This window comes from Salmo salar, chromosome ssa03 (assembly GCF_905237065.1).
Source record: "Salmo salar chromosome ssa03, Ssal_v3.1, whole genome shotgun sequence".
NCBI lineage: Eukaryota > Metazoa > Chordata > Actinopteri > Salmoniformes > Salmonidae > Salmo > Salmo salar.
Genome location: NC_059444.1, coordinates 46,095,422 through 46,119,936, shown reverse-complemented (window position 1 = coordinate 46,119,936; position 24,515 = coordinate 46,095,422). Strand labels below are relative to the sequence as shown.

The window sequence follows — 24,515 nt, the reverse complement described above, 5'->3', positions numbered from 1 at the left end:
GCATAGTTTCCTAAGAATGCGAAGCGAGGCGACCATCTCTGTCAGTGCCATCTTCCTTCTGTTTCTGTTTCTCTCAGCACATATCAAAGCTGCAGGCTAAGGTTAAATCTAGACTTGGTTTCCTCTATCGTAATCGCTCCTCTTTCACCCCAGCTGCCAAACTAACCCTGATTCAGATGACCATCCTACCCATGCTAGATTACGGAGACGTAATTGATAGATTGGCAGGTAAGGGTGCTCTTGAGCGGCTAGATGGTCTTTACCATTCGGCCATCAGATTTGCCACCAATTCTCCTTATAGGGCACATCACTGCACTTTATACTCCTCTGTAAACTGGTCATCTCTGTATACCCGTCGCAAAACCCACTGGTTGATACTTATTTATAAAACCCTCTTAGGCCTCACTCCCCCCTATTTGAGATACCTACTGCAGCCCTCATCCTCCACATACAGCACCTGTTCTGCCAGTCATATTCTGTTAGGTCCCCAAAGCACACACATCCCTGGGTCGCTCCTCTTTTCAGTTCGCTGCAGCTAGCAACTGGAACGATCCGCAAAAAACACTCAAACTGGACAGTTTTATCTCCATCTCTTTATTCAAAGACTCAATCATGGACACTTACTGACAGTTGTGGCTGCTTCGTGTGATGTATTGTTGTCTCTACCTTCTTGCCTTTGTGCTGTTGTCTGTGCCCGATAATGTTTGTACCATGTTTTGTGCTACTGCCATGTTGTGTTGCTACGATGTTGTTGTCATGTGTTGCTGCCATGCTATGTTGTTGTCTTAGGTCTCAATGTAGTGTTGTGGTGTCTCTCTTGTTGTAATGTGTTTTTCCTATATTTTTATTTTATTTTTAATCCCAGCCCTCGTCCCCGCAGGAGGCCTTTTGCCTTTGGTAGGCCGTCATTGTAAATAACTGGCCGGTGGTGGCTGGTCCACTCCGGGAGTTCTTAACTGACTTGCCTAGTTAAATAAAGGTTAAATCAAAATAAATAAAATACTTTACACAGCTCTGTCAATCTACCAAACCTCTGACCAAGCAGATTACAATCACCCTGTTTGTGCTGTGCAAATACGCGTGAGCGTGCACACACACACAGACACAGACAGGAACAAAATACACACACACAGTAAGAGAAAACAGGTAGGACCGCCAAACACACTGGAAAGTTTGATCTTTATCATTGTCCCTCCATTACCCTCTTTCAGTGCTGACCACACTATACACACTATTTCCATCTGGTTACAAAATGATATCAGACCCAGGGCACATCAGGAGTTATGGTATACTTTCAACAATGAGATTTAATAATGTCTGTGGGACATATTCTAACAACTAAAGGATGATAGCAAAGAAAAGTTGCAAAAGGAAGATATTTGTCTGATAAATTCTGCTTCTCTCCTAGACATAGTCTTTGTTGATCTGACTTTCTATTCATGTGGACATGTAAGGTCAGTGGAGCACATGGGGCTGGAAATAGTGATAAGGCTCAAATTGCTCCCTACACACTGATCTAAGATTAGTTTCAATGGTTAAGATTAGTATTGAGGTTAGGGTGATCTGATCGTAGACCTGTGGTTAAGGGGGACTTCAACCCGGAGCGTTACAGATACACACTTCCTCTGACATTAAACACTGAGTACTGAGCAGAAGGAATAGTTCCCTCTGGTGGGTAAATTAAGTAACTGACAGGTTAATATTTCTGCCATACAGCATGTACACCGTAAACCCCAAGGCATTTTTAACTCTAAAACTTCTAGTGAAATAAACACAAAATCAATGAAAAGTCATTATTACTTAAAATGTGTATGTGATACTGACTCAGAACTAAATGAGAAGTCAAATCAACTGTATTTTTTAAGTTATGACAACAAATTAACTTTTTTCCCAGTATGCACTACTGCAGGTTAATTCTTTGTAATTGTTTATAATATCGCTAATTTTCCATGAGTGACTGATTTATAAATGTTATGCTACACAAAGATAAATAACATACAGGCCTACTTGTAGACCTAATGTGGCCTGTAAACCATGAGTTCTGGTCACTGTATTAGGATGAAGCTATGCCTCAAAATAAGAATTTATGAGATATGTAATGAATTGTCATAAAGAGTTTAATAATGTTAACATTTGCCTAGGAACTCACTTGTTGAAGGCCACAGGGACTGAAAATGAACAAATTCAACAGCCATGTCCCTATCACTAACCAATACAGTCCAGACTTGTACCTAAATCTACATGGCCGTTATTGACCAATAAACATTCACTTGGGCGTGATCTGGCATATAAATGCATATAAATCAGTCAAGGATATTCGTATTGTAACACATGTTGGTACACATGTTGCAAACACTGTTAAGACTCAACATATGCAAGACAATTCATTCGGGCCACACGGTGGTGCTATAATGGGCACATGTTTTTTTCTCTTTTAATCTGTGAAATTTGGCACACATGCTCAGATATATGAGTCTAGCTAACCCACGCGATATCTCAGACACCACTGGCCTGATTTAGACAAAACTTGGGTGAATGATGCGTCTTGCCATAGAAATCTGGCATTTACAGAAGTACACTCATTGGCCCCGGGGGGCAGTATAATAATTAACTGTATGCACTTTAGTCACAAGCGATATCTCAGACACCACTGGCCCGATTTTGACGAAACTTGGGTGAATGATGTGTCATGCTACAGAGATCCGTCATTTACAAAATTACATTGATTGGCCCAAGGGTGGCGCTGCATCATTCATTCAACTACATGTTGGGGACCAGTACGGATAACAAAAAAAATAGGAAATGTATGCATTCACTACTGTAAGTTGCTCTGGATAAGAGCGTCTGCTAAATGACTAAAATGTAAATGTTTACTGTTGCCTTTTTTAACTCTTATTATTATCTATCGTAATGCCTAATCACTTTACCCTAACTTCATGTACATATCAGAAGTTGAAGTTGTCATGGTTTTCGTCGGTAATGGAGGACCAAAACGCAGCAGGTATGTGTAAGCTCATCTTGACGTTTATTAACTTCCAAAATGAACACCAAAATAACAAAACAAGAGAACGAACTATTAACAGACAGTCTGGCAAGGCACAAGGCTAAACACAGAACAATCTCCCACAATTAAACAGACAAACACACCCAACTAATATAGGACTTCCAATCAAAGCCAACACCACACAGCTGCCTTCAATTGGAAGTCCACCCCAATTAACTCTACATAGAAATAGACTACCTAGACTAAACATAGAATTACATAAACATAGATCATGAACCAAAAACCCGGAAATACTAAATCAAACGCCCTTTTACCAAAACACCACCCCGAACCACATAAAACAAATACCCTCTGCCACGTCCTGACCAAACTACAATAACAATTAACCCTTATACTGGCCAGGACGTGACAGAAGTTTACATACACTTAGGTTGGATTCATTAAAACTCGTTTTTCAACCACTCCACACATTTCTTCTTAACAAACTACAGTTTTAGCAAGTCAGTTAGGACATCTACTTTGTGCATGACACAAGTAATTTTTCCAACAATTGTTTACAGACAGATTGTTTCACTTATAATTCACTGTATCACAATGCCAGTGGGTCAGAAGTTTACATACACTAAGTTGACTGTGCCTTTGAACAGCTTGGAAAATTCCAGAAAATAGCTACATAGTTGTCTTTGCATCAAGGATAAAGGTGTAGCTAAAGGTGTAAGCTTTGAGAAACTAACTTTGAGAAACTAACAAGATTAGCTAGTCAGCTAGCCAGCTGTACTCGTTTGTTCGCGCCGTTTTCCAAACGGCGTCAACATCACAACACCACAGCCACTGCTAGCTAGCCAACTTTACCAACTAGCGGTACTGTAGAAACTAAATACATTATAACGGAACGATTTGATTAGTGTAACGTTAGCTAGCTACATAATTGTCTTTGTGTCAAAGATAAAGGTAAACGCAGCCACTGCTAGCTAGCCAACTCTACCAGCTACCAGCTAGCAGTACTGTATCATTTTTAGTCAATAAGATTTTTGCAACGTAAGCTTTCGATTTGTGTAGTCCACTTGTGTAGCTAGCAGGACTGACTTTGTGTTAGCTAGCCAGCGTTTAATTACTTCTGCGTTATGAAAGGAACTAGACACGGACACGAATGATCCATTGGTAGTTTGTTGTAACCAAGTATTGGTGCTAACCGTGTGTTATTGGATGCTAGCATGCTAGTTAGCTACGGCGTCATAAGACACGGTGCACTGGGTGGGTTTCACGGAAGAATACTGTACCAAGTTATCTAGCTGAATAAACTAAGTTTGACACTATTCCTGGAAACATTGAACCACTGTAGTTTACTTCAATTATAATTTCTAAGTGGAAGTTGGAATAGTTATATTTGAGTGTTTCAGCGAATGGTTAGTGAGGGAGGCCCTGCTCTCTCGCTTCCCCAGTTGTTTAGTTAATCTTCTTTACAATCTCCTTTGCATTAGCGTAGCCTCTCCTGTAGCCTGTCAACTATGTGTCTGTCTATCCCTGTTCTCTCCTCTCTACACAGGCCACACAAACGCTTCACACTGCATGGCCGCTGCCACTCTAACCTGGTGGTCCCAGCGCGCACGACCCACGTGGAGATCCAGGTCTCCGGCAGCCTCTGGAACTGCCGGTCTGCGGCCAACAAGGCAGAGTTCATCTCAGCCTATGCTACCCTCCAGTTCCCTCGACTTCTTGGCGCTGACGGAAACATGGATTACCACAGAAAACACTGCTACTCCTACTGCTCTCTCCTCGTCTGACCACGTGTTCTCGCATACCCCGAGAGCATCTGGTCAGCGGGGTGGCGGGACTGGAATCCTCATCTCTCCCAAGTGGACATTCTCTCTTTCTCCCCTGACCCATCTGTCTATATCCTCCTTTGAATTCCATGCTGTCACAATCACTAGCCCATTCAAGCTCAACATCCTTATCATTTATCACCCTCCAGGTTCCCTTGGAGAGTTCATCAATGAGCTTGACGCCTAGATAAGTTCCTTTCCTGAGGATGGCTCACCCCTCAATTCTGGGTGACTTTAACCTCCCTACGTCTACCTTTGACTCATTTCTCTATGCCTCCTTTCCACTCCTCTCCTCTTTTGGCCTCACCCTCTCACAAGGCAGGCAATACGCTTGACCTCATCTTTACTAGATGCTGTTCTTCTACCAATCTCACTGCAACTCCCCTCCAAGTCTCTGACCACTACCTTGTATCCTTTTCCCTCTCGCTCTCCTCCAACACTACTCACTCTGCCCCTACTCAGATGGTATTGCGCCGTCGCAACCTTCGCTCTCTCTCTCCTGCTACTCTCTCCTCTTCCATCCTATCATCTCTTCCCTCTGCTCAAACCTTCTCCAACCAATCTCCTGATTCTGCCTCCTCAACCCTCCTCTCCTCCCTTTCTGCATCCTTTGACTCTCTATGTCCCCTATCCTCCCGGCCGGCTCGGTCCTCCCCTCCTGCTCCGTGGCTTGACGACTCATTGCGAGCTCACAGAACAGGGCTCCGGGCAGCCGAGCGGAAATGGAGGAAAACTAGCCTCCCTGCAGACCTGGCATCTTTTCACTCCCTCCTCTCCACATTTTCTTCCTCTGTTTCTGCTGCTAAACCCACTTTCTACCACTCTAAATTCCAAGCATCTGCCTCTAACCCTAGGAAGCTCTTTGCCACCTTCTCCTCCCTCCTGAATCCTCCTCCCCCTCCCCCCCTCCTCCCTCTTTGCGGATGACTTCGTCAACCATTTTGAAAAGAATGTTGACGACATCCGATCCTCGTTTGTTAAGTCAAACGACACCGCTGGTCCTGCTCACATTGCCCTACCCTATGCTTTGACCTCTTTCTCCCCTCTCTCTCCATATGAAATCTTGCGACTTGTGACGGCCGGCCGCCCAACAACCTGCCCGCTTGACCTTATCCACTCCTCTCTTCTCCAGACCATTTCCAGAGACCTTCTCCCTTACCTCACCTCGCTCATCAACTCATCCTTGACCGCTGGCTACGTCCCTTCCGTCTTCAAGAGAGCGAGAGTTGCACCCCTTCTCAAAAAACCTACACTCGATCCCTCCGATGTCAACAACTACAGACCAGTATCCCTTCTTTCTTTCCTCTCCAAAACTTGTGAACGTGCCGTCCTTGGCCAGCTCTCTTGCTATTTCTCTCAGAATGACCTTCTTGATCCAAATCAGTCAGGTTTCAAAACTGGTCATTCAACTGAGACTGCTCTTCTCTGTGTCACGGAGGCTCTCCGCACTGCTAAAGCTAACTCTCTCTCCTCTGCTCTCAGCCTTCTAGACCTATCTGCTGCCTTTGATACTGTGAACCATCACATCCTCCTCTCCACCCTCTCCGAGTTGGGCATCTCCGGCGCGGCTCACTCTTGGATTGCGTCCTACCTGACAGGTCGATCCTACCAGGTGGCTTGGCGAGAATCCGTCTCCGCACCACGTGCTCTCACCACTGGTGTCCCCCAGGGCTCAGTTCTAGGCCCTCTCCTATTCCCGCTATACACCAAGTCACTTGGCTCTGTCATATCCTCACATGGTCTCTCCTATCATTGCTACGCAGACGACACACAATTAATCTTCTCCTTTCCCCCTTCTGATAACCAGGTGGCGAATCGCATCTCTGCATGTCTGGCAGACATATCAGTGTGGATGACGGATCACCACCTCAAGCTGAACCTTGGCAAGACGGAGCTGCTCTTCCTCCCGGGGAAGGGCTGCCTGTTCCATGATCTCGCCATCACGGTTGACAACTCCATTGTGTCCTCCTCCCAGAGTGCTAAGAGCCTTGGCGTGACCCTGGACAACACCCTGTCGTTCTCCGCTAACATCAAGGCGGTGACCCGATCCTGTAGGTTCATGCTCTACAACATTCGCAGAGTACGACCTGCCTGTGCCATCAAACCCCTACAACTCATCCAGAACGCCGCAGCCCGTCTGGTGTTCAACCTTCCCAAGTTCTCTCACGTCACCCCGCTCCTCCGCACACTCCACTGGCTTCCAGTTGAAGCTCGCATCTGCTACAAGACCATGGTGCTTGCCTACGGAGCTGTGAGGGGAACGGCACCTCCGTACCTTCAGGCTCTGATCAGTCCCTACACCCAAAGAAGGGCACTGCATTCATCCACCTCTGGCCTGCTCGCCTCCGTACCTCTGCGGAAGCACAGTTCCCGCTCAGCCCAGTCAAAACTGTTCGCTGCTCTGGCACCCCAATGGTGGAACAAGCTCCCTCACGACGCCAGGACAGTGGAGTCAATCAACACCTTCCGGAGACACCTGACACCCCACCTCTTTAAGGAATACCTGGGATAGGATTAAGTAATCCTTCTAACCTCCCCCCCCCCCCACCCCCCCACCCTCCCCCGCCCAAAAAGATATAGATGTACTATTGTAAAGTGGTTGTTCCACTGGATATCATAAGGTGAATGCACAAATTTGTAAGTCGCTCTGGATAAGAGCGTCTGCTAAATGACGTAAATGTAAAATGTAAATGTAAAATGATTTCATGGTGGCTTTAGAAGCTTCTGATAGGATAATTGACATCATTTGAGTCAATTGGAGGTATACCTGTGGCTGTATTTCAAGGCCTACCTTCAAACTCAGTGCCTCTTTGCTTGACATCATGTGAAAATCAAAAGAAATCAGCCAAGACCTCAGGAAGAAAACTGTAGACCTCCACAAGTCTGGGTCATCCTTGGGAGCAATTTCCAAATGCCTGAAGGTACCACGTTCATCTGTACAAACAATAGTACGCAAGTATAAACACCATGGGACCCCGCAGACGTCATACCGCTCAGGAAAGAGACGTGTTCTGTCTCCTAGAGATGAACGTACTTTGGTGCGAAAAGTGCAAATCAATCCCAAAACAATAGCAAAGGACCTTGTCAAGATGCTGGAGGAAACAGGCACAAAAGTATCTATATCCACAATAAAACAAGTCGTATATCGACATAACCTGAAAGGCCGCTCAGCAAGGAAGAAGCCACTGCTCCAAAACCGCCATAAAAAAGCCAGACTACAGACTGCACATGGGGACAAAGATTGTACTTTTTGGAGAAATGTCCTCTGGTCTGATGAACCAAAAATAGAACTGCTTGGCCATAATGACCATCGTTATGTTTGGAGGAAAAAGGGGGAGGCTTGCAAGCCGAAGATCACCATCCCAAACGTGAAGCACGGGTGTCGCAGCATCATGTTGTGGGGGTGCTTTGCTGCAGGAAGGACAGGTGCACTTCACAAAATAGATGGCATCATGAGGGAGGAAAATTAGGTGGATATATTGAAGCAACATCTCAAGACATTAGTCAGGAAGTTAAAGCTTAGTTGCAAATTAGTCTTCCAAATGGACAGTGACTTAAGGCTGACAAAATTGCTTAAGGACAACAAAGTCAAGGTATTGGAGTTGCCATCACAAAGCCCTGACATGGTGTTTGTAATGCCAGGGTTGTGGGTTTGATTCCCATGGGGGGCCAGCACAGAAAAAAAATGTATGAAATGTATGAAATGAAATGTATGCATTCACTACTGAAGTCGCTCTGGATAAGAGCGTCTGCTAAAATGACTAAAATGTAAAATGTAAAATTTGTGGGCAGAACTGACTCAGTTACACCAGCTCTGTCAGGAGGAATGGGCCAAAATTCACTGAACTTATTGTGGGAAGCTTGTGGAAGGCCACCCGAAATGTTTGACTCAAGTTAAACAATTTAAAGGCAATGGTACCGAATACTAATTGAGTGTATGTAAACTTCTGACCCACTGGGAATGTGATGAAAGAAATAAAAGCTGAAATAAATTATTCTCTCTACTATTATTCTGACATTTCACATTCTTAAAATAAAGTGGTGATCCTAACTGACCTAAGACAGGGAATTTTTACTCTGATTAAATGTTAGGAATTGTGAAAAACTGAGTTTAAATGTACTTGGCTAAGGTGTATGTAAACTTCCGACTTCAACTGTACCTCAAATACCTCATACTCCTTCACATTGATTTGATACTGGTATATATCTCTGTATATAGCTCTCTTGTGGATTTCATTGTGCCCCACAATGAAATCGGGGAAGGGACTGTGGATCTGTCTTCGTTCGTATGTTCGTCACATGCAATATCTCAGACAGCACTAGACCAATTTTGACGAAAACTTGGGTGAATGCCACAGAGATCCAGCATTTAACAAAATTATATTGATTGGTCCAAGGCGGGAGCTTGTAGTATTTAACTGAAATTCGTTAGACACACGTAATATCTCAATTGGCGCTGCATCATTCATGGGGGGGCGACATGTTTACGTTTGCCCTGTTTAGTTTTGAGTCAGTACCACATAAACCTTTTAAGTAGTAATGACTTTTCATTGACTTTGAGTTCAACTAACTAGAAGTATTTGAGTAAAAAAATGCATTAGCGTTTACAGTGTGGTGTTAGCAGTGTACACAAGCTGGTGAAGAATTACAACAAATATACTGAGTCTCTGTCCATGAGTGTCCTACAGGGGGCGTACCTTAGGGAAGACGTGCAGGTGGAATGGATCCAGCTGTTTCTGTAGAAACTCCTGGCTGCTGCGGGGCAGTGGAGGGGGCGGGGCAGAGGGTGACTCTCCCACACTTGATTGGACACTTGATTGGTCATCTGACTCTGCGTTCCCATTCTCCTTCTTGGTTGCCTTGTCCACCTTAATCAATTGTATTTCATTAGAGTACGAATTCAAACAGTATAATGCTGTTCCATGACTCCATTGGAAAGCAGTTGTAAAAACAGTGTTTACCTTCTTGACCTTCCGTACGGAGGCATACTCTGCCGTTACGGGGTCCTGGGGGGCTGATCCGTTAGCAGCGTTGGGCCCTTTCCCTCCTCCTCTGCTACTCCCATTAACAGCTCCTCTGGCATTTCCCTGAGGTATACAGACACACAAACAACACACAAACAACACACAAACACGCAAAGTTGGAAGGTACTTGTCCTTCCATTGGTCCAACAGAATAACAAAATGAACATCTAACATTTTTACGGGTAGGCGGTCACAATATAAAGTGTCTCCAATGATGACGCGATGTCAACACTTCTATTGCATTGCTTTCATAGCATAAATACGCACATTCCCATTCCTGTTTCTGTTCCCATTGCGGACATTGTCGGTGTGGGTCCCGTTGGGGCTCTGTGAGGTCCTCAGTGTTGCTGGGGTGTTGGCTGATGTGGGTGGGGGAGCGGGGGCCACCGTGTCCACCTCTCTGACCCCTACACTCTCGTACAGCCCATTGTCAAAGCAACGGACGGGTGAGTTCCGGATCCCCACCTCAGTGTAGGTGTGGTCTCTGACCCCCTCTTCTCCTCCCCTCTGGATGTCTCCCCCCACTGGGTTTCCCTCCCCCTCGGGGCTGGTGGGGATCTGGGGGAGCTGGCGGACAAGGGGGGGACGGAGGTCAGAGGTGGAGCGATGGCTGTGGAGGAGGAGAAGGTCCATACTGGCAGGACGGTTCTTACCCCCACCTTGAGAGAGAGAGAAGGAGGGAGACTTTTATTATCAGGTCAATGTTACATGGTCTCCATTTCACCAATGTACCGGTTGTTTTCTAGTTGTTGGCAGTCTATTGGTTGTTGGTATTGTTACTCACTGTTGCCGTTGCGGGGCAAGCGGTTGATCTCATGCAGCCTAGTGTCAGATTTACTCATGGAGCTGTTCTTGGGCTGACGGAGAGCACCCTATACAGAGAGCATATATACTGCTCAGTCTGATGTACAGTAACTGGGTGGTGCTGAACTCTTAGAAAAAAGACTTCCAATAGGGTTCTTCAGCTGACCCCATAGGAGAACCCTGTTTGGTTCCCGGTAGAACCCTTTTTGGTTCCAGATAGAACCCTTCAAATCAAATTGTATTGGTCTCATACACATGTTTAGCAGATGTTATTGCGGGTGTAGCGAAATGCTTGTAAGGGCCTCTATAGAAAGGGTTCTACATGGAACCCAAATGGGTTCTACTTGGAACCAAATGGGTTCTACTTGCACCAAAAAGGGTACTTCAAGGGTTCTCCTATGGGGACAGCCAAAGAACCCTTTAAGGGTCTAGACAGCACCTTTTTTTCTGAGTGTAGATATGTTTGACATTTCTGCTGCTATAAATGAGGGGGATAACATAGTAGATGTTATGCTAGGTGGTGGAATGAGCTCTCAAAGTCTTGTGTAAGGTAGTACTAGGAATGCAATTTATTGGGTGGGCCGATAACAAATGACGGTAAAGGGATCGTGGATGGGGTGCAATGGATAATAGGTCTGAAATATACAACATAAAGAATAAAAAATGTATGAGGATAAAGAAGGGGTTGATATAAATATCTCACCATGTCTACTGAGGAGCCCTTCTCACCATTGGCTGGAGGATGCTTGGTCTTGTTTTTCCTGAGGACACATGAAGAAACAGTTATTATTAACCATGTCACTGTTGACTTTCACTCAACAGAGAAGTAAATATTCCTCCATGGTTGCTAACATTTCCACACGTCACTAAGGGCCCTTTGGGAACGTTGATAGGGCGAGCCGTGTGATGCAGGTGTGCTGAAGACAGCAGTAGAGAGAAAGGTGGGAGAGGAGGTGTGAAGGTATAGCTGACTATAGGTGTAACAGATCTCAATACTCATATTTGGCTTCCTCTCCTCATCTACTGCTCTTCACCTGCACCGATCTGATCTAAATAGACATATGAAAGTAGATTCCCGGAGGCCATCCATACATGTTGCTTTCACCTAGCCTGTGTTTTTCAGTTCAGAGACGATAAAGGAGAAGAGATGCATCTGTGCACCTACACACGCACAGAGGCCACTTAGTACCATTGAGATGCCCCAGGGACACTGTCTCTCTCTCCAGCCCAGGACACATCTCTCTAGGCACCTCTCAGCTCTGTCTGCCCCTGGGGAGCCATGAGCAGGTGTCTAAGCATCCACATCCCACAGGGCTGTCACACCATAACAACACACTGGAGGCAGGAATTCAGCACCAGAACAATTCATGGCTTACCAAACTAAAGAGTAATGAGTAGCCTTTTTTTCATACAGTTTGTGGCAACATCAATGTATTTGTTCTTTATTGGTTCCATTTACCTTTACATGAAGCTTTACTTTAAGCTACAGTACATCTCTATGTCTGGTTAAAGATGATTACATGAAGCTTTACTTTAAGCTACAGTACATCTCTATGTCTGGTTAAAGAGGATATCAAATGCAACGAAGCCACTGAGGGTTGAGTCTGATTGGTCCCTGAGGGTTCCGTAAGAATCAGAGCATACTGTGTTCTATTGCTTTTGTCTACTGAGAATCCTGATCTATAAGCTAGTCACTCTAAAAAAATACTAGGTTAAAAACAACCCAGTGCAGGGTAAATAAATGACAGAAAACACATTGGGTTGTTTAGGCCAGCAGCATACCCCCTTGCATCCAACTGCTGGCTTGCTTCTGAAGCTAAGCAGGGTTGGTTCTGGATGGGGGACCAGGAGTGTTGGAGGGCCAGTAGGAGGCACCCTTTCCTCTGGTCTAAAAAAAAATATCCCAATGTCCCAGAGCAGTGATTGGGGACATTGCCCTGTGTAGGGTGCCATCTTTTGGATGAGACATTAAACAGGTGTCCCGACTCTGTGGTCACTAAAGTGTGTATTTGAGTGTTTACCCCGGTGTCCTTGTTAAATCCCACTCTAGCCCTCATACTGTACGGTCACCTAATCATTCCCAGTTTACAATTGGATCATAACCCCCCCCCCACTCCTTTCCCCTGTAATTATTCCCCAGGTTGTTGCTGTAAATGAGAATGTGTTGTCAGTCCACTTACCTGGTTAAATAATTGTTTATTTTTTGTTTATTTTTTTGTACCCAGCCAGTTGGGTCACTTAGTTGGATTGTTTTCTTTGAATACTGAAGGCGTGGCTTGGTCGGGCGGGGGTTTCAGATATCCCAAAGTTTAGACAGTAGAGAGAGAACAGGAGAGAGAGAGAGAGAGAGAGAGAGAGAGAGAGAGAGAGAGAGAGAGAGAGAGAGCAGAGAGAGAGAGAGAGAGAGAGAGAGAGAGAGAGAGAGAGAGAGAGAGAGAGAGAGAGAGAGAGAGAGAGAGAGAGAGAGAGAGAGAGAGAGAGAAGAGCTTGGCTAAACCCACAAAGAATTTGAAAACAAACCCAATTTTGATAAACTCCCATATCTACTGGGTGAAATACCACAGTGTGACATCACAGCAGCAAGATTTGTTGCTGTGATGTGTGTGACATCACAAGTGACATCACATCACAGCAACAAGAAAAGGGCAACCAGTGAAGAAAAAACACCATTGAAAATATAACCCATATTTATGTTTCTTTATTTTCCCTTTTGTACTTTAACTATTTGCACATGATATGACATTTGAAATGTCTTTATTCTTTTGGAACTCTTCATTTTTTAATTATTCATTTCACTTTTGTTTATTATCTATTTATATTATTATCTATTATTGAAATTGAAATTGAATTGAGAGTGAGAGAGAGAGAGAGAAAGATAAAGTGTCAAATGTTTTGGCTGTGACCTCACCTTTGGCAGCCCACACAAACCACCACGATGACGATGGTGACCACAAAGGCTGACGCTGCAGCGATGGCCCCTAGCAACAGCACCTTACGGTAGGAATCGTCCATCACAGACGCCATAACACACACACTCAGACACACACTCACACAGAAGGAGGGTGCTCAAGAAAACCTGCAGAGGGGTCAAAAAAATGAAGAAAATAAGATGGTTAGGGTCAACTTTGTTTTCATCATTTTATTTTTGACAGGGTTTGATATGGGGTTGTTTAAAGTGTGATAAGACAACTGAGTGTACACCACGGAAACATATAAAAGAGAGTTGAAGAGTAAGAATAATACTGGATCTACAGTGGTGCACGGAAACACAGAGGAAGGTGTTACAAAGAGGGGAGGGGGTATTGCAAAGAGCTACATTAGGTGAGCAGAGGGGTGTGTGTACTTGTGCTTGAGCAACTAAGTTTCTATTTTGGGCTTGTTACCACATGGTGCACATAGTACAAAAAGAAAACGGAGACACATGCTGGGTTGTACGCTACATGTAACTAGAATGGTACAAATAATTTCTGGACATGAGGTTGTTGAGAAGATAACATATTTTCTGAAATTACATCTTCTCATCTACACTACACTCCCTCCCTCGATAATCCAAAGTGCTACATCAAGCCAGCTAACATCCCACTGATATGTATAGGATTTCATCCATGTTACTTGGTGTTAGCTCATACTAGTAATTGTATTCTCACGTAGTGAGTGCTTCTCAAATGTAAGTTTAACAGAATAACACAAAGAGTCTCACTGTCCAGCCTCAAAACAAATCTTTCTGGCCATCAGTATGCTTCATTTAATTTCCTGCCACAATATGTTTGTTTTACTTCTCAATAAGAAGGAAAGTGATTGCTTTGCAATGTTCTGATTAAGTGGCCTATATCTTGACAAGCCTAGCACATTTAATCAAATACTTATTTATGATGCACACAATATAAACACACGTAAAAACAAACACACACATAGAAGTACACGTACACACGCAACACTGCACTAGACTGCAATACACGTACACACACACACAGTACACACACACTCATGCACACACACCCCGTAGCACTCACTTCTGTCATCATGAAGTGCTTTGAGAGGCTAGTTAAGGATCATATCTCTCCACCGACACCCACACACTAGACCCACTACAATTTGCATTCCGCATCAATAGATCCACGGATGATGCAATCGCCATCGCATTGCATACTGCCCTATCCCATCTGGACAAGAGGAATACCTATTTAAGAATACTGTTCATTGACTACAGTTCAGCCTTCATCACCATAGTACCCTCCAAGCTCATCATCAAGCTGGAGGCCCTGAGTCTGAACCCCACCTTGTGCGACTGGGTCCTGGACTTCCTGACCGGCCGCTCCCAGGTGGTGAAGGTAGGAAACAACACCTCCACTACGCTGATCCTCAACACTGGGCGCTCAGCCCTCTCCTGTACTCCCTGTTCACCCATGACTGCGTGGCCATGCACACCTCCAACTCAATCATGAAGTTTGCAGACGACACAACAACGATGAGACGGCCTACAGGAAGGAGGTCAGGGCTCTGGGAGTGTGGTGCCAGGAAAATCCCCTCTCACTCAACATCAACAAAACAAAGGAGATGATCGTGGACTTCAGGTAACAGCAGAGGGAGCACCCCCCCCCCCATCCACATCGACGGGGCTGCAGTGGAGAAGGTGGAAAGTATTAAGTTCCTCGGTGTGCACATCACGGACAAACTGAAATGGTCCACCCACACAGACAGCGTGGTGAAGAAGGCGCAGCAGCGCCTCTTCAACCTCAGGAGGCTGAAGAAATTTGGCTTGTCACCAAAACACTCACAAACTTTTACAGATGCACAATTGAGAGCATCCTGTCGGGCTGTATCCCTGCCTGGAACGGCAACTGCACCGTACGCAACCTCAGGGCTCTCCAGAGGGTGGTGCGGTCAGCCCAACGCATCACTGGGAGGACACTGCCTGCCCTTCAGGACACCTACAGCACCCGATGTCACAGGATGGCCAAGAAGATCATCAAGGACCTCAGCTACTCGAGCCACGGCCTGTTCACCCCGGTGTCATCCAGAAGGCGAGGTCAGTACAGGTGCATCAAAGCCGAGAGACTGAAAAACAGCTTCTATCTCAAGACCATCAGACTGTTAAACAGCCATCACTAGGCAAACTCCACACAGTACCCTGCCCTCAGTCACTAGCCGGCTACCACCCGGTTACTCATCCCTGCACCTTAGAGGCTGCTGCCCTATGTACATAGACATGGAACACTGGTCACTTTAGTAATGGAACTTGAATCATGTTTACATAATGTTTAACCCATTTCATATGTGTATACTGTATTATAGTTGAGGCCATCCTATTCAACTATTGCTGTACATATACTATTCTATCCAATGTATTCTTCAGATATACAGTACATATTCTATCCACATACTCTCTGTCTATACATCCCATCACATATATATACACTGCTCAAAAAAATAAAGGGAACACTTAAACAACACAATGTAAATCCAAGTCAATCACACTTCTGTGAAATCAAACTGTCCACTTAGGAAGCAACACTGATTGACAATAAATTTCACATGCTGTTGGTCAAATGGAATAGACAACAGGTGGAAATTATAGGCAATTAGCAAGACACCTCCAATAAAGGAGTGGTTCTGCAGTTGGTGACCACAGACCACTTCTCAGTTCCTATGCTTCCTGGCTGATGTTTTGGTCACTTTTGAATGCTGGCGGTGCTTTCACTCTGCTGGTAGCATGAGACAGAGTCTACAACCCACACAAGTGGCTCAGGTAGTGCAGCTCATCCAGGATGGCACATCAATGCGAGCTGTGGCAAGAAGGTTTGCTGTGTCTGTCAGCGTAGTGTCCAGAGCATGGAGGCACTACCAGGAGACAGGCCAGTACATCAGGAGACGTGGAGGAGGCCGTAGGAGGGTAACAACCCAGCAGCAGGACCGCTACCTCCGCCTTTGTGCAAGGAGGAGCAGGAGGAGCACTGCCAGAGCCCTGCAAAATGACCTCCAGCAGGCCACAAATGTGCATGTGTCTGCTCAAACGGTCAGAAACAGACTCCATGAGGGTGGTATGAGGGCCCGACGTCCACAGGTGGGGGTTGTGCTTACAGCCCAACACTGTGCAGGACGTTTGGCATTTGCCAGAGAACACCAAGATTGGCAAATTCGCCACTGGCGCCCTGTGCTCTTCACAGATGAAAGCAGGTTCACACTGAGCACATGTGACAGACGTGACAGAGTCTGGAGACGCCGTGGAGAACGTTCTGCTGCCTGCAACTTCCTCCAGCATGACCGGTTTGGCGGTGGGTCAGTCATGGTGTGGGGTGGCATTTCTTTGGGGGGCCACACAGCCCTCTATGTGCTCACCAGAGGTAGCCTGACTGCCATTAGGTACCGAGATGAGATCCTCAGACCCCTTGTGAGACCATATGCTGGTGCAGTTGGCCCTGGGTTCCTCCTAATGCAAGACAATGCTAGACCTCATGTGGCTGGAGTGTGTCAGCAGTTCCTGCAAGAGGAAGGCATTGATGCTATGGACTGGCCCGCCCATTCCCCAGACCTGAATCCAATTGAGCACATCTGGGACATCATGTCTCGCACGTTGCACCACAGACTGTCCAGGAGTTGGCGGATGCTTTAGTCCAGGTCTGGGAGGAGATCCCTCAGGAGACCATCCGCCACCTCATCAGGAGCATGCCCAGGCATTGTAGGGAGGTCATACAGGCACGTGGAGGCCACACACACTACTGAGCCTCATTTTGACTTGTTTTAAGGACATTACATCAAAGTTGGATCAGCCTGTAGTGTGGTTTTCCACTTTAATTTTGAGTGTAACTCCAAATCCAGACCTCCATGGGTTGATAAATTGGATTTCCATTGATTATTTTTGTGTGATTTTGTTGTCAGCACATTCAACTATGTAAAGAAAATAGTATTTAATAAGATTATTTCATTCATTCAGATCTAGGATGTGTTATTTTAGTGTTCCCTTTATTTTTTTGAGCAGTGTATATATATATATATATTTATACTCCAGACTCCGACATTGATCATCCTAATATTTCTATATTTCTTAATTCCATTCTATTACTTTTAGATTTGTGTGTATTGTTGTGTATTATTAGATATTACTGCACTGTTGGAGCTAGGAACACAAGCATTTCCCTACACCCGCAATAACATCTGCTAAACGTGTATGCGACCAATAACATTTGATTTAACACACACACACACACACACACACACACAGAACACACACACACACACACACACACACACACACACACACACACACACACACAGAGACATCTTCTGTAATCAGTAAAGTTTTCCCACTGGAAAATAAATGTGATGACGTTAAATCAACTTTGAACCTACAACAAATCCAATGAAATAGTAGGATTTTCTTTGTTTATTTCACGTAGAATTGACAAGTCAACCAAATGTAAATGAAAACTAGATGTAATCCTGATACACCTTGGCCAGGGAGGGCGTTGTGGCAGTATTGCCCTATTCCCAGATTAAATTAAACCCCATGCAAAGCTTGACTTTTTCATGTCCATAACTTATGCTGTTTTCAGCACATGCACATGTATGCACACACACACACAAGCTTACACACAGTCAGTGAAAGTGATGTGACCAATCCACTGGATTAGTAGGAAAGCTGAACACAAGGGACATGAATGACAAAAGAGCAGTCAGCAAAATGAGGTCAGGGAGAAAGAGAGAGAGAGACAGAGACAGAAAGAGAGAGATGTACATTTCCAAAGTATGCTTTGGCAATATGCACAGTATTACATCGTGCCAATAAAGCAATAAAGCAATTGAAATTGAATTGAGAGAGAGAAATTCCAGAATACACAATAGGGAATATGTATCTATTTTCCTTCCTTCTTCTCTCCTCATCCCTCACTGTCTTCATCTCTCTCTCTCCCTCTCTTTCTGCATGACCATGCAGAGATGTGGGGTGATCCACAGCAAATTAATTAGCACCCATATTTGCTGTGTATGGAACAGACAGCCCCCTATGGAAGAGACAGACAGACAGACAGACAGACAGACAGACAGACAGACAGACAGACAGACAGACAGACAGACAGACAGACAGACAGACAGACAGACAGACAGACAGACAGACAGACAGACAGACAGACAGACAGACAGACAGACAGACAGACAGACAGACCCAATGCTGGAGAAGCTGCTGACAACAGCTATCGAGAGAGATAGGGAGATATGGGGGGAGATAAAGAGGGAGATGTAGAAGAAGAAGACAGGGAGTGAGATTTGACCACGACAGCCAGGGAAATTGCCAGACAGGGGGGCAGAGAGGGAGGAGAGATGAGGGGAGAGAGAGGTCATTGGCAGACTGTTTCCCCCCCGTCTTCTCTTCCTCCTCCTCCAAAAATTCAATGGAGAAACACAGATATAATTTCAGCTTCCCCACGAGAGCGTTCATCCGGACAACACAAAGCACCTCAGAATGTTTCCACATGCTAAGCACACACTATATTTAAAGATTTAATTAATATTTAGCTTTAACAATGATTATGATTAGGTGGAAGAGGAGGGGAGGAAGAGGATGATTGTGAAGATGATAAAAACGATGCTTCTGTCACTGCAGATGATGGTGGTGATGATAATGATGAAGATTATGACTCAGACCTAGTGCTGATAACACCTTGAGAGGAAGCGTTTCTCTGGAAACTCAGAACAGCAGAAATGCAAAAGCAGAGAGCAGAGATGTGATAGAGAGATGTGAAACCAGAGAGATAAGAACTGAGATGTGTGAGAAAGAGAACATAATTAGATCAAACCAAATCACGAGAAAACAAAAAGATAATTACTCGACACATCGGAAAGAATTAACAAAAAAACTGAGCAAACTAGAATGCTATTTGACCCTGAACATAGAGTACACAGTGGCAGAATACCTGACCACTGTGACTGGCCCAAACTTAAGGAAAGCTTTGACTATGTATAGACTCAGTGAGCATAGCCTTGCTATTGAGAAAGGCCGCTGTAGGCAGACCTGGCTCTCAGGAGAAGACAGGCAATGGGCACACTGCCCACAAAATGAGGTGGAAACTGAGCTGCACTTCCTAACCTCCTGCCCAATGTATGACCATATTAGAGACACATATTTCCCTCAGATTACACAGATTCACGAAGAATTAGAAAACAAACACGATTTCGATAAACTCCCATATCTACTGGGTGAAATATCACAGTGTGCCATCACAGCAGCAGGATTTGTGGCCTGTTGCCACAAGTAAAGGGCAACCAGTGAAGAACAAACACCATAAACCCATATTTGTGTTTATTTATTTTCCCTTTTGTTCTTTAACTATTTGCAGATCGTTACAACACTGTATATAGACATAATATGACATTTGAAATGTCTTTACTCTTTTGGAACTTCTGTGAGTGTAATGTTTACTGTTCATTTTTATTTTGTTTATTATCTATTTCACTTGCTTTGGCAATGTTAACATATGTTTCCCATGCCAATAGAGCCCTTTGAATTGATTTTAATTGAGAGAGAAGAGAGAGAGAGAGAGAGAGAGAGAGAGAGAGAGAGAGAGAGAGAGAGAGAGAGAGAGAGAGAGAGCAGCAGTAGAACAACCACAGTTAGAAGTCAGGGCTTCTTCTCTGAGCTTCCTCAGACAAACAAGAGCAGAGCTAGAACACAACACCACTCAAGATGACACACAGAGCTGATGATACCTGTATGAATTGCCTCTTAGTTCTGTAGGAATGTATTGTGATTTCTCTATGTAGTTCTTATAGGACAGGACAGTGACTGATGAGTGTTGATCAGAAAACATATTTTCTGGTGTTTTTCTGTAATGTCCACAGCCGTGTCTGATGATCTGAATCACGTGTCAAACTCATTCCACGGAGAGCTGAGTGTCTACGGTTTTCTCTCCACCCTTGTACTTGATGAATTAAGGTCACTAATTAGTAAGGAACTCCCCTCACCTGTTTGTCTAGGTCTTAATTGAAAGGAAAACCCCCAAATCAGCAGACACTCAGCCCTCCATTGAATGAGTTTGACACCCCTGTTCTAAATGTACCTGTAATGTTGCCAGGTCAATTACCACTTTAAAACAGCAGGGGGCAAGGGAGAGTTTAAGGAGAGTGACAGTCGAGGTGTAAATTTCAATGTTGTAGTAGTCACTTCTCCATACAAAATGATTTTGTCAGTCAATTTTCCCCAGATCTTGAAAGTGAAGCTGTATTATTTTAGGTCAATGGGAATTAACTTTAACAAAGGTCTGAATCTTAACTTGTGATTCCTGTGAGTACCTGTAAAAACCCTTTTACATCATCCGCATTCTTGTCATAGAGCAGGATTATCAATGTTTCTGGAAACGGAAGGGAGGGTTTCAGCCCCATCTCCACCATCCCACCCCACTGTCTACCATAGCCCAGCCCAGCTGCACAGCCTCTTGTTATGCTTTAATGGTCTCTGCAAACTCCCCAAAAGCCTATTTTCCCTTTCCTCTCCCTGTTGGATTAAGGGGTCAAATGCCCGCCGACGCAATTTGCCTAATTGTTGCCAGAGCTTCACAGGGGGTAGAGATGTGTAGGATACCCTGTCCTCTTCGACTGCTCTCACTCTGTCAACACATCAGCACACATCACACTAAGTGATTATTCTAGCAGAACATCAGCATAGAGCATCAGTGTGTGTGTGTGTGTGTGTGTGTGTGTGTGTGTGTGTGTGTGTGTGTGTGTGTGTGTGTGTGTGTGTGTGTGTGTGTGTGTGTGTGTGTGTGTTTGTGTAGCACCCCCTTCAGTCTGAAATGAGAACCGCATCGTAGTTCATTCTTAAACGCTCAGCCTCTAAATCAATCCGTATTCAAGGTGTTTGGAGATTGGTCAGTGACTCTAACATAATCTATGACAGATCATAGAAACAGCAGAGGGAGGGGTATGGGTGTTTGGAGATTGGTCAGTGACTCTAACATAATCTATGACAGATCATAGAAACAGCAGAGGGAGGGGTATGGGTGTTTGGAGATTGGTCAGTAACTCTGACATAATCTATGACAGATCACAGAAACAGCAGAAGGAGGGGTATGGGTGTTTGGAGATTGGTCAGTGACTCTAACATAATCTATGACAAATCATAGAAACAGCTGAGGGGGGGGGGGGGGGAATGAGAGAGAAGGGGGAGAGGGAGTATGGGTGTAGAGAAAGAGAGAGAGGGAAAGATAGATTGTGGGAGAGAGCAAGATGGAGAGAGACAGAGAGAGATGGGAGAGGAGGATTAAAGAGTGAGAGAGCAGTGAAGAGAGAGAGAGTGGGGGGATATAGAGAGAGAAAGAGAGGAGGGAGAGAGACAGAGAGAGAGAGGGAGAAAGAGGGGAAGCCAGGAAACATCACAGCATACTGGGCTAGGTTCAACAGAGGCCTTGCCCCCAGAGCATCACATTACACATTACAGCAGAGGGGAAATCACATTATGTCCTCAGCAATCTCTGCCCCCGTGAGACAGCACCATAACAACACAGAGCGAGAAGAGAAGGGGGGGCTGCCATGTCCGTCTCTAATCCACAGTGTAAACAGACACACACTCCTCCTAATGTTATCTAATTAACACTGCAATATTCTGTACATGGTTGCACTCTGACCCTGTCTAACTCATTATTTACAACCATTAAGCAACTGTATATCTGCACTTGTATATGTACATAGTATATATACTGTAGCTACTATCACTGACATGCACCGGCTATGATATCACCTAGCTGTTGTTATCTTTGGTTCAGTTAAGGGGGAGGGAGGGGATATACAGTAAATGGGTGCTGTGTATTTACTAAAGAAGGAAATAACAAGGGCTATAAATATACTGTACCATCATGACGAACGTAGTTTACAGCCAACTTGTGAATGAATGTGTTTATCCCAGTTATCTACTATGTAAATGTAATGCAGTACCAGGGGATATTTAGATAATAAGTAACTACTACTACTTTGGATAAAAGCATCTGCTGAATGACCTTGTTTGTTTGTTTCTTGTTGTACCATAGCCTGGTATCAGATCTGTTTGTGTTTTATCCATCTCCTCTGCCATGGTCGATGGAAGTGACTAGACTAGAATTGGCTAAAATACCAGACAGATCTATGACCAGGCTAGCACAGAGAAGCGGTGTAAGATTAAAATCCTTATCATGGCCTGATCCCAAATATACCACTGCTAAGATATCGCCTTTCACAATATGATTCACTTGACAGTTTATCTCCATTTTCCACTGCTTAAGTAGAGTGGATGGTCCAATGCCAATAGGGGGGCTGAGTATGGCTGAAATATTAAACTATGCTGATCCCAGAGACTCACCCGAGGCGAGGCGAGGCAAGCCCCTCTCTTAGCTTTAGCTTAACTAACCAGTCTGCGTCAGATGCAAACATTTCAATTTTTAGATTTAGATAGTCTCACGGGATTGGGAATCTTTCGCTCTCTTCCTGCTCTTTCTCTCGTATCTGCTCTCTCTCACTCTCTCACTCTCTCTCCTTCAGCTCATTTCAGTCCAATAGTTCCTCATTATTTTAATGATGCTGGTAAAGGAAGTTTTCTGCTCACCCGTGCAGTTTACTTTCAACAACAGACAGAGCAGTTTGGGAATTGAACGAAAAACCCAAAGTATAGCTACTGGATCATCAACAAGCTCAAAATCACACTGATGTATTATGCAGTAACAAATTCACGTGGTATCAAAACAACAAGCAACACTACATTTCCAACCCATGTCGGGGAGAGAGCCTTCGTGTCACGCCCTGACCTGAGAGAGATGTTTTATTTCTCTATTTTGTTAGGTCAGGGTGTGGGGTGGGCATTCTATGTGTTGTATTTCTTTGTTTTGGCTGAGTATGGTTTCCAATCAGAGGCAGCTGTCTATCGTTGTCTCTGACTGGGAATCATACTTAGGCAGCCCTTTTTCCCTCCTTCAGTGTGGGATCTTGTTTTTGTACAGCTCAGTAAGCCTGCAGAACGTGACGTTCGTTTTCCGTTGTTTGTGATTTTGTTTTAGTGTTCTGAGTTATAATAAATACTGAACATGAGCACTTACCACGCTGCACCTTGGTCTCCTCTTTACAACGATCGTCACACTTCGTAACAGTTGTCAACCTTTTGTGAATGTGTCAGTCTCATTATGTTCAATAATTGGTCCCATGACAAACCGTCTCTGAGAAAATGTTTTGCACTTTTTAAGAAAGTTTAGTCTTTTCATACACTCTTCAAAAAAAAAGGTTCCCAAAGGGTTCTTCAGCTGTCTCCATAGGAGAACCCTATTGGGTTCCAGGTAACAAAAAATTTGGTGGAAAGGGTTCAACATGGAACACAAAAGGGTTCTACCTGGAAAAAAAGGATTTTACCTAGAACCAAAAGGGCAGATTTACCTGGAACCAAACACGGTTCTTCAAAGGGTTCTCCTATGGGGTCAGCCGAAGAACCCTTTTTGGTTCTAGATAACATATTTTTTGTGTATCGCAGCTTAGTACAAATACTACAGTAAAAGTAATTAGCATAATGTGCAACACTGCTGGTCAACTCAAATGGGTACGTGTATTCATGTGTCCACATGCATGTGTATCTCTTTCAGAACACTCCGTATAACCGCTGAACCTCCTGAAACCTCCTTATCCCCAGCCTGGCAGACAGACTTCAAACTCGCTTGTCTGCTACTCTGCTGAACAGGAAACATCTCTCTGTTCTCTCATTTCAAGTACCAGCCCCCCACCTGCCTTTGACAGAGCCTAACAGACACAGATATTCCTCCCCAGCTCTCTCTCTCTCCATCTCTGGCTTTCTCTCTCTGCATATGGTTTAAAGAGCAACTGAAGGCAATAAACAACTTCTCTGGTAGAAAATGGCCT

At 44.6% G+C, this 24,515-nt stretch overlaps 1 protein-coding gene across 2 annotated transcripts in view; it reads right to left on the bottom strand.

The window, feature by feature from the left end:
- Positions 1–24,515, bottom strand: part of LOC106600544 (uncharacterized) — a 97,541-nt gene that overhangs the window by 19,400 nt on the left and 53,626 nt on the right. Inside the window, exons 2-7 of one of the 2 annotated variants that reach the window (XM_014191972.2) lie at positions 13,564–13,731; positions 11,359–11,416; positions 10,636–10,723; positions 10,119–10,510; positions 9,789–9,914; positions 9,525–9,695 (exon numbers count right to left, since the gene is read on the bottom strand). In XM_014191972.2, the coding sequence (XP_014047447.2) occupies positions 9,525–9,695; positions 9,789–9,914; positions 10,119–10,510; positions 10,636–10,723; positions 11,359–11,416; positions 13,564–13,679 (951 nt within the window). In that variant the 5' untranslated portion in view covers positions 13,680–13,731. Of the gene's footprint in view, positions 1–9,524; positions 9,696–9,788; positions 9,915–10,118; positions 10,511–10,635; positions 10,724–11,358; positions 11,417–12,835; positions 13,035–13,563; positions 13,732–24,515 lie in introns of those variants that run through there. The other variant, XM_045714897.1, reaches the window with a different exon arrangement.